The sequence below is a fragment of the Helicoverpa armigera genome, chromosome 5, assembly GCF_030705265.1.
Source record: "Helicoverpa armigera isolate CAAS_96S chromosome 5, ASM3070526v1, whole genome shotgun sequence".
NCBI lineage: Eukaryota > Metazoa > Arthropoda > Insecta > Lepidoptera > Noctuidae > Helicoverpa > Helicoverpa armigera.
Genome location: NC_087124.1, coordinates 2,134,234 through 2,145,086, shown reverse-complemented (window position 1 = coordinate 2,145,086; position 10,853 = coordinate 2,134,234). Strand labels below are relative to the sequence as shown.

Below are 10,853 nucleotides of genomic sequence, written 5' to 3'. Positions count from 1 at the left end.
ATTATAAGTAAAGAATTCAGCTATATTCAATCAGTTACTCCTTGAACCTGAACTAGATACATTAAAACATGTTGACATTAATATTGATTTGTGTAAGTGCAGTTCTGGCTCTCACGTATTTAAAAGGCAAATATAACGAATACTATTGGAAGAAACGAGGAGTCGCCTTCTATGATAAACATAGAACTGGAGGACCTTTGTGGCAATTTGCTGTAGAAGACAGATCATTTTTCCAAATACTACGTGATATTTACTGGAGCTATGAAAATGACCCAGCCGTGGGACTCGGATCACTCTTCACCCATGGATTGTACGTCAAAGACCCGACTAATATCCAACACATAACGCAAGTGGATTTCCATTCCTTCAATCACAGGGGCATTGCATTCACTGATGATGATAAACTAGCAAACAATGTTCTGTTACTCCACGGACCGAAATGGAAGATAATTAGGCAGAAGCTCACTCCAATCTTCACGACTGCGAAACTAAGAAATATGTTCTACATCATTGATAAAAGTGCTCAAGATTTTGTGGAATATCTAAAGCTTAATCCAGAGAAATTGAACGCGGATGCCTTCGAGAGCATGAGCCATTTCTGCTCAGCTGCTATTTCTGCCGCTGTTTTTGGTATCGGAACCAAATCAACTTTCGACTCACCATTCCGTGAAATGGCTAGAGAAGTTCTAGCGCCCACATTCACAACCAACTTAAAGTTTACGATAAGTGGTGCAAGTGAATTTATTTTCAAAACTTTGAAACTGAAATTGTTTAAGACGACGCAAGAGGACTTTTTTATTGGCGCTATTAAGCAAGTACTTAGGCAACGCGAACAAAATAACGTTCCACGACATGACTTTGTAGAAATGTGTGTTAATTTGCAAAAAAATGGGATGATGGAAGATAGTGAGACTGGTTTGAAATTGGAACCAACAGACGAACTGTTGGCCGCACAAGCTTTCTTCTTCTTCCTAGCCGGTATCGACCCTACTGCAGCAGGTATGTTCGCAGCTTTCATGGAACTAGGAAGACATCCTGAAATATTGAAAAGATTACACAAAGACGTCGATGAAGTTTTCGAGAAGTACAACGGCAAACTTACTTATGACGCAGTGAATGACATGAAGTATTTGAGAAACGTTTTGAACGAAACTCTTCGGATGTATCCTCCGATTGGTTTCTTAACAAGGCAGTGCATACAGGATACTGTTTTACCTGTAGGAAATGTACCTGTTGAGAAAGGTGTGAAAATATTTACACCTATTTACGAACTGCATCATGATCCCAAATATTTTCCGGAACCAGAAAAGTTCGATCCTGATCGCTTTGAGAGACAGGGAGAGGTTAGTGACCTAACTTATATGCCGTTTGGGAAAGGTGGTAGATATTGTATCGGAGCTAGATATGCTCGTATTCAGCTGTTAACAGGAATGGTGCATTTGCTTAGAAATTATACTATACAAACACGTGTGAACAAAGGAGGTATTCAATTCAATAAGGAACAATTTCAAGTAAGGTTGAAAAATGTTAACATAGAATTTATTCCAAGAAAGCTGTGATTGTGTCAAACGAACGACCTCGAAATAAAGATACAAATTAAATTAAAATTATAAAGTAGTTTAAATTGTTTGTTTTATTTTATTCTTCACTATGTAATTACCTTTACTCGTAAAGAAGTTTTCCCCTGTATCTTTAACAAGATGCGATTAATGGTGTTTATTTAACGGAATTATTATAAAAGTTCTATAAGCTATGGACATTATAAGATAGATTTGTAGACACTTGTAATTATAATATGCTTGACCCTCTGGATATTGTCAGTTGTCCCTTGATTATAAAACAGTGAGAGGTGATAGCAACTTTTTCATCTAATCGTTTTTGTCACATGTAAAACTAAGTTGTAACGAAAGCATCGGAAAAACATTGAACATTTCAGACAAATATCATAGCAAAACTGAGGCAAGCTTAGGTGAGTTATGTCTCTAAATATGTATGTACAACATACAAGTTACATAGTTAAAAACATCGGACCTGTAAGTGCATCTGTTATTCTAAAATATTCTTGTAGTGAAAATAATGTGAGGATTATACCTAGAGGTCAATGTTTTTATAATACTTAAGAGTAAAACTGATTCACCAAATATATACACCATAGTAGGAAATGCACCATTAGGTACAAGAAAATGTACGTAACGTACGTAGACTATGTCTTAAGGACACATAGGCATAGTTCAATGTCCAAAAATAACATAAGTAACAGAGAGTTTTTGCGACTACCAAAGCGAGTTTATTATTCTTCCAGTATTTCAGTATTTTGCGCTTATTATATAGTTTTTGCGTAATTATAAGTTAGTCATAATATCGTAAAAAGTCTAGATCCAAAAATTGTATGTTAACAATTTTTTGTTCACCTACGTTAGCACTGCATGCAAATAATGACATGCTGAATAGAATTCCGCAATCGCTAATGTACTTTTAATTCCTCAAAATATCCTTATTTGAAGTAGACTTTTGTAATAAACGATAATATCATTAGATTATTTTGTACAATATAAAATAATAAGGCTTTGTGTCATACCATTTTATGGAAGAACCCTAAGCTTGCATGAGAAAGCAAAACTCACCACGGTCAAAACGTTATCTTAACTGCTCATTACTAATAATATGCCAGATAGGATTATTGACACGCCTCTATAAATATAGATTACAGTTAATTTGTCATCAGTTGTGTTAAACTTGAACTAGAAGTAACATTCAAAATGTTGACTATCATACTAACGTGTGTGATCATTGTGTTAGTCGCCACATATGTAAAAGGCAAATATAATGAGCACTACTGGAAGAAACGTGGAGTCGCCTTCTATGACAAACACAAGTCCGGCGGACCCCTGTGGCAATTCGCCATAGAAAACAAATCGTTCTTCAAAATTTTGAAAGAAATCTACTGGCAATATGAAAAGGAACCCGCTGTCGGGCTCGGATCGTTCCATGATATGGGACTATATGTAAAAGACCCGACCAACATCCAGCACGTCACTCAAAAAGACTTCCATTCCTTCAACCACAGAGGGACTCCTATCATTAAACAGGATCTCCTAGCTCAAAATGTTCTGCTGTTGCACGGACCAAAATGGAAGCTCATGCGGCAGAAGTTGACTCCAGTCTTCACTTCAAACAAATTGAGGAACATGTTCTACATTATTGACAAAAGTGCACAAGATTTTGTAGAATATTTAAAGCTGAACCCAGATAAACTGAACGCAGATGCCTTCGAGACTATGAGTCACTTCTGCTCTGCTGCTATCGCCGCAGCTGTATTTGGAATTGGAACAAAATCCACCTTCGATTCTCCATTTCGCAAAATGGCTAAAGATGCACTAGCAACCAATTTCTGGACGAATTTGAGGTTTGCGATCGGCGCAGTAAGTAATTCTGTCTTTGAAACTTTACGATTAAAATTCTTCCATGCACAAGAGCCTTTTCTCATTGGAACTATTAAACACGTACTTAGAGAACGTGAAAAGGACACTGCACCCAGACACGACTTCATAGAAATGTGTATAAACCTTCAAAAAAGTGGAATCATGGAAGATGGTGAGACTGGATTTAAATTGGAACCGACAGACGAATTACTGGCAGCACAAGCTTTCTTCTTTTTCCTCGCCGGTATCGATCCTACAGCCGCGGGTATGTTCGGAGCTTTGATGGAGTTGGGAAGGAACCCTGAGATTTTGAAACGAGTTCACGAAGACGTCGATGCAGTTTTCGATAAATACGACGGTAAACTGACCTATGACGCAGTGACTGAAATGAAGTATTTGGACAACGTTTTGAATGAAAGTCTCCGACTGCACCCGCCGATAGGATTTCTGACGAGGCAGTGTGTGCAAGATTCCGTTTTACCTGTAGGAAATGTGCCTGTTGAGAAAGGTGTAAAAATTTTCACACCTATTTTCGAACTGCACCATGATCCTAAATATTTCCCTGAGCCAGAAAAGTTTGATCCTGATCGGTTTGAAAGGCAGGGAGAGGTTAGTGACATGACTTATATGCCGTTTGGTAAAGGCGGTAGATTTTGTATCGGAGCGAGATATGCACGAATTCAACTGTTAACTGGGATGGTGCACTTGCTAAGGCATTATTCTGTTCAGACGCATGTTTACAAAGGAGGCATACAGTACAACAAGGAACAAGTCCAAGTGAGGTTGACAAACGTGAACGTTGAGTTTATTCCTAGGAAGCCATGATAGTCGCAGGCGACTGTAGTCGCTTAAGAAAGATGGTTAGTGAAATTTTACTCGTCGTAAGAAGTGGCGTGCATGTGGTGAAACATCGTGACATAGAAATAATTACATTTGTAAACTATATAATGACTGTTAAGATGTAAAAAAATGTTGTTGTAAACTACCTAGTTCTGTATCTGTACCACTTTGTAGTGACGTAAATTACTAGTAATGACTGTCAAACAAGATTCAAAAACAATGATACTTAGTGTTTGAAAAAAATATAATCATTGTGTGTCAGTGCCTACCTACATAGTTATTTGTTTCCTAAGTACATATAAATATAGAGCTAATATTTTGTCTGGTATATGTTCATCGCGTGTCTAGCTCAGTTACAATACAAAAACTGAAAATAATTGTGTTGTTTTATTTTTTTGTTTTCCTTCTCGTTTGCAAGGTTGTATTGAACTCTTGTGTCAAGCTCTTGATTTAATTTAATTAATTCTTATAAACTTAGCAGCATGAAATACATTTCTTGTTACTTTATTTAATTAGTTATTTTCCTTCCTGATTTATTTTGGTTTATTTAAGCTTATTTGAACGCTTTCCTTAGTCTTGCGTTTCAAGGAAAAAATCACGCTACCATTACTATGTTCAAATGACGCTACATTCAGTCAGTTCGAATGACAAAAAAGTTTTAACTAAAAAAGTCTATTTATATAGATGATTGAATGGAAAATTAAGTAGGTCAAAAAGTATGTGCATCACGAGTTTGTAACTGAACAGCTGATTATGACCACGTGTTAACAAGTTCAAGGGTTAACTTAAGAGATTGGATTACAATTTATCCATATTATAACGTCACTTAATGGTCCTGATAAGTCAGCGGCATTTATGTGAGAGATAACTTCAGCTTTTGTTTATTTATTTTATTGATAATTAATACATGTGATATTTTGACCTTTATACCTCAGATATGTATGTATGTATAACATTGTCACACTGCTTGTGATTTAAGCTAATTATTTTACGTATATTGTACAAGAATTTGAATAGCTATCAGTTTATTATCGATGGACCAGGGCGGCTGATACTTCACGCTCCTTAACAAACTCACATATTATTATCCCTACTAATATTATAAATGCGAAAGTAATTCTGTCCGTCTGTTACGCTTTCACGTCTAAATCACTGAACTGATTTTAATAAAATTTGGTACAGAGATAGAGTTGACCTTAAGAACGAACATAGGATAGTTTTTATCCCAGACTTTTAAAGACTTCTCTTGGAAACGCGATATAACCGAAATTGACGCGGGCGAAGCTGCGGGCGGAAGCTAATTAGGATATAAATATGGATGGTTCTTTAGTTCAGGTCAGTTCAAAAAACTTAATAAGACTGGACCTCCTAACAACAGTGCTATTATTTATTGACACTAACAGTTTACGAAACATGAGCCGGTTCTTTCTCATTGAATGGTTTGTGCCTAACAGGATATGTCTGTTTATTGACGCTCAGTCGTTCAGCCAGTTCTCACAGTTACAGCCTGGTCACCAGCTTGGCAGGATATCTTGGTACTAAGTGATGATGAAGACTTTCTATATCATGTTTGTGTTTGGAGTTGTTAAATGTGAGTTTTGTAATCATTTATTAAGTATATTATATATACAAGATCTGAGAAATTACCTATGGTCTTTGTCAGCTTCGTCGCAATTAATGTGACTACCTTCATTTTTTATCTCCGATTGCCTTCAAGTGATATAGTCCCAAATTAGTAAAGAGCTTACAGGTAATCATTGTAGTTCAATTGATAGAAGTATAGAAAACTGTTTATTTGATACCAAATTAAAACACGAGAACCGAAGAAAAAAGTGACTAATTAAGTTAAGAAACTTTAATATAGCCTGTGTTTATTGATAACAATTAAAATAATGTTGCTACAGAAGCTAATAAAATACAAAGTCGCGTTGAACTTAAACGCGGTCACTCACCGAAAAGCTGACCGAACCAAAATACAGCTAAAACCTAAAAATAAGACAAAGTATTACAACTAAATTACGAGGGGCAAAGCGCAGCCAAGTTCTTTGCTTCACCATTAAATATAGCCTAAAGAAATGTGACCAGCTCCGTGCCAACTAACACTGGAGTTTTTTCATTTTTGGCATGTTGAGCACTGTTTGAATTATATGCTACAATATGTTTGTGTTCTTTATTCCTTTTGTTTTTAATATAACTCGTAGATTAACTACGGGTTAAAGCACACTTTTTGCAAACATTTAAGAAACTGTTTCCATTTCTAAGTTTGCTTTTGTAAAATAGACTTATTGCACTAGGACATAAAATTGGATTTTCTTTGTTTCAGATACCAACAGTCAGTTTCTCGCAATGGGAAACAATAGAAAACTTGACACGGCAAAAACAACATGCGATCCGTCAGCCAAATCTTCATTAGTGGAACATTTTTTCAACATAATCTTCACAGAATTTCATGCCACACCTCCGGTTTGCGTCTGTGTTCAAATGTGCCCCGAACAACCGACTTACTGCTATCCAAATGGATGTTTAAAAAGAACGGAGAAGAATAAGAAGGTAGAAGTACCACTCCCCGTCACTAGAATCAGTGAGAATACCAAACCGATCTTCTTTATCGATGAAAAGAATGATTTCATGAATGACTTTCTTACGAAGAATTACATCGATGATAATACACCGGTAATTCCTCCAAGTAAGTTCAATGTATATTACTAACAATCTAATTATCTTCTAAAACCTAATTAAAGTCCTATTTGGCTCTCCGCATTTTCATCCCTGTAAACATTCTGATTATTGCATAATTCTAAGTCAACCTTATAATTTTTCCCATTTTGTTTTAGTACCACCGCCGTTGGAAAATACTGCGGTAGCTAACATGCGTCCAGACCCATTTAAAGACAGATATAAGATCCTATTCAAATTTAAGAAAATGCCAAAAGTGGAATTGAAGTACAATCTCGGCGAACAAGTAAAGAATATGAAATCAGATGTGTTGAATATGAAATCTGAGAATGTAGATGTATCAAGAACAAGATGGCCGATGAATAAGATTGATCGTCGTTTGGGAGGTCAACGGTCTATGCACAGTGAACCACAGGTACAAAAAGGTACAACAAATCCAAGATATTTCATGAATATCTTCCCTGACAAAGACGTCACAAGTTATCCACCAAAATACTTCAAAAGAGAATTAACTAATAACACGCATAGCGAAGATGAAAAAGTCAACATCAAAGCTATCTATGTAGTAGGCAAAACTGAATCAGAAAATAATGCCTTTTCGTTAGAAAAGCTAATTGATAGTTTAATTGAAAGCAGTTTTGATAACAACACCACAACGCCTGAAGCTGAGGTTGAATATAAGCCTATAGTCAATCAAACAGTTGATAATATTGAAGAGCAGAACAAAACCGCGATCAAAGAAGACACAGCGAGGCGTTCAATGAAGAATGAGACCACAAACATAATATCGATGAACTTGACAAACGAAAATGTGGACAAGAACAAATATTCAGATGACATTATGAACTCGCACAATGTAAGCGAAATGATAGCCACGTTATCTAAAAGGATAGATAAGCAGAACAATACGAGTTTAGAAATGATGAGGCGGATAACCGGTGACTTTGAATTTGATACATTGAACACAACAACAGAAAGGCCGATTGAAGGAACTTTACTTACAACAAGTGAACCTTCTACCGTAGAATACACAAGTTCTTCAACGGAATATGAAACTAGAACGACAAGAAAAATACGACTAAGGCAAAGAATTGTTAGACGACTTCAACATAGCAAAAATAATTAACATTAAAGTAATTGTATTCTACTTTTAAGATTCAAATGACTTGTTTTGTAAAGTAAATAGTTCTGCTTTTTAATTAAAAACTATTTTTTTTAAACTCGTTTGCTCTTGACAATCCTTACATAATAACTGAGAGTAATTGACAATTTACTGAAATGTCTATGAAATACATAATTCATAGTGTTTGCGTAAAAGCTAGAGTTAGAAATAATTGGAACTAAATTGGTGGCTCTGTTGTTTATTCAAAGAGAAGCTATGATTTAGTGCTTTAATAGCAGTTTCAGCTGTTTCTAATAGGACTATTACTTATAATGCAGTTATCACCATAGTATACTATTTTTAATAGCAATAAATGGGTATTATTCATACCTTAGCTGTCTTGGCTGCTATTTAGAAATTACACATTGAACGAATTCTATAGTTGCTTTCAGTTTTTTTTTTCTCAAAAACTTCTCAAAGGCAAACTTAGTAACAAAATTCCAAGTAGTAAATCGCGCTGAAAAGAACCTTACCAACGTAATGGATACTCTTAAGAGGCTCGAGTTACCCTAACCAGGTTACGTTAATATTCTGAGTCAAAATGCAATATGGCTAACGAAATAATATTGCACGTGAATGTGTTTTCCAATTACTAGGTGGAGTCGGCGTAACAGGCACACAAAGGGAATACGTGATGTGTCAAGCATTTCAATACCTTTGCTTACTCTGCAGTTTATTGAAATCTGGTGCACGTATAACACTCTAGCTGTGTACATGTGTGGGTTTTGTCGTGTGTTGTGTTTGTTTGTGTGTGTGTTTTGGTGTTGGGAGGTGTCGTGTTGTTTGGTAGTCCAATGCTTGTATAAAGCATATGAATCTATTTGTTTGAGATTCTGTGATGGTAGTTGTGTATTCCATTTTTGCCGACTGCACTCGGTTGAGGGTTCTTGTATAAATGAATTTCTTTGAGAAAATATACTGGTGAGGAATACGCACTAAATATAATATTTCACAAACTGTTTCTGTTGGACCAAAAAATAATTGCCACAAATTAATCCTCAAAATAACCTAAAAGTTTGGGAAGTTGTCAGAGCTCAAAAAAACTCATAATAAAAAGCGACATTGTTTCAAATAAATCCGCCTTACCGCGTAAATTATTCGCAATGAAAACTGTAATTTTGGGCGATTGGCGAGCCCCCGCACAAAGCAAACTTTTAGTCGGCCGATAGTTTGTTTGGGCTCATAAATCAGCATATAGATGAATGATAATATGCATAGTACAAAGATCAGGTACTTAGCCGGTATCAGACCGACTGACAACTTTAATTGTAATCCAGATTTTCTTTCAACTGTCAACTGTAGCCCGACTGTTTAGTCTGTAGTATGCGGGTACTCTTATACTGAAATTGTATAGAAAGGGTTGAATGTAATGGTGGAAAGCATCTGTGTCCATCCCATGAAATGTGTCGAGCAACGTTACGCTGGTTCTCAACCTTTTCACTGTCCCTATGGACGAAATATTTAATTTACATACTTTTTGAAGTCCGTATAAATGACCTAGAAATGATGCTTTATGGGTGATCGTTTAAAAAGGTAGATCATGTAGGTGCGATGTATGAATGTGGATGAAATAAAATATGTAAAGAATACGTGGCCATTGATGTGTCCACTTCAATGTTAAGTTACATTTATATAAATATTCTAGTAAAATACGAGAGGGTAACATAAAGTGGATATCTTACTCATAATTATAAGCATGAAAGTTATGTGTCTCGATGTTTGTTTCTGCCTCACATAAAACTATTCGAGGGTTTTTGATGAATGTTTTCAATAGCATTATAAGTGATATCTTATTATCATAAGTAGGCATTTTTTTTACTCGGTGTGCTAAGTAATTATTTCGAAACGCGAGTAAAACGGCGGGAGGGTGCTAGAAGTATAAAATAATAAAGTCATGCGTTCCTAGACAGTTTTTTGTCAAAAATGCTATATTGGTAGAAACAATATATTCTCAGTAATATAATTCTAAATACTCTTTCAATCAGGAACTCCTAAAACCACTCCCTGGTAAATCCAAGCGCTCCATTTGATAGCAACAGACCAACTTCCTTGCAACATTGAGAACCATAGAACACGACCTCCATTAGCGCTATTATAGCAATATAAAAGTGGGATATTAACTGTAATAAGCCTTCATTGGCCTGTATAAGATTATTACACGGATATAGACTATTACTAGCTGCTCGCGCCTTTCTGCTGAGATTGTCTTTTTGGATTAACGGGATGAAAGGGATCTAAAATATGTCTGAATAGGTTTTATTAAATGCTTCAAAAAATTCACTTATTTATATGCCTACTAATATGTATTACTAAAATAAAGCAAATGTTCACCGGGGATAATGTAGCTTTCCAACAGTGATAGAATTTTTCTAATCGACCAAGTAGTTTCGTAGCCTTTAGGGTCCAACAAACAAAAATAATGATTCCTCTTTATAATATTAGTTTAGTGTTCATTCATTCATTTTTTTCTTCATCCGCCTATCGCAGTCCACTGCTGGACATAGGCCTACATAGACATAGCTAAGCTACACAGTTTAGTGTAGCTTTATCTAATTTAATTACTCTTACCAACTGATAACCTATTGTATTGTTATTAAACTGATAACTAGCAACAATGATGAGGTTAACAGATCATTAGACAAATTGTAATAAAATATTGATACTAACACAGAACTGCATCTCATTGTGACTTAGTATTTAAATTGTATTGAAAACAAGATAATAAGAATAATACACATGTTGCGTACACTGTG

At 35.5% G+C, this 10,853-nt stretch overlaps 3 protein-coding genes across 3 annotated transcripts; all 3 read left to right on the top strand.

The window, feature by feature from the left end:
• LOC135116929 (probable cytochrome P450 6a13) lies at positions 1 to 1,589 on the top strand. The gene has a single exon (XM_064034755.1). It carries the CDS (start codon positions 69 to 71, stop codon positions 1,557 to 1,559), a length of 1,491 nt encoding a protein of 496 aa, XP_063890825.1. The 5' UTR covers positions 1 to 68; the 3' UTR covers positions 1,560 to 1,589.
• A 1,124-nt stretch (positions 1,590 to 2,713) lies between these two features.
• Positions 2,714 to 4,639, top strand: LOC110382836 (probable cytochrome P450 6a13). Its single transcript, XM_021343539.3, has one exon. It carries the CDS (start codon positions 2,760 to 2,762, stop codon positions 4,245 to 4,247), a length of 1,488 nt encoding a protein of 495 aa, XP_021199214.3. The 5' UTR covers positions 2,714 to 2,759; the 3' UTR covers positions 4,248 to 4,639.
• Positions 4,640 to 5,631: 992 nt separating this feature from the next.
• On the top strand, positions 5,632 to 8,146 carry LOC110382835 (uncharacterized). Its single transcript, XM_021343538.3, has 3 exons — positions 5,632 to 5,853; positions 6,586 to 6,948; positions 7,097 to 8,146. Exons 1-3 carry the CDS (start codon positions 5,808 to 5,810, stop codon positions 8,062 to 8,064), a joined length of 1,377 nt encoding a protein of 458 aa, XP_021199213.3. The 5' UTR covers positions 5,632 to 5,807; the 3' UTR covers positions 8,065 to 8,146.
• Positions 8,147 to 10,853: the final 2,707 nt, after the last annotated feature.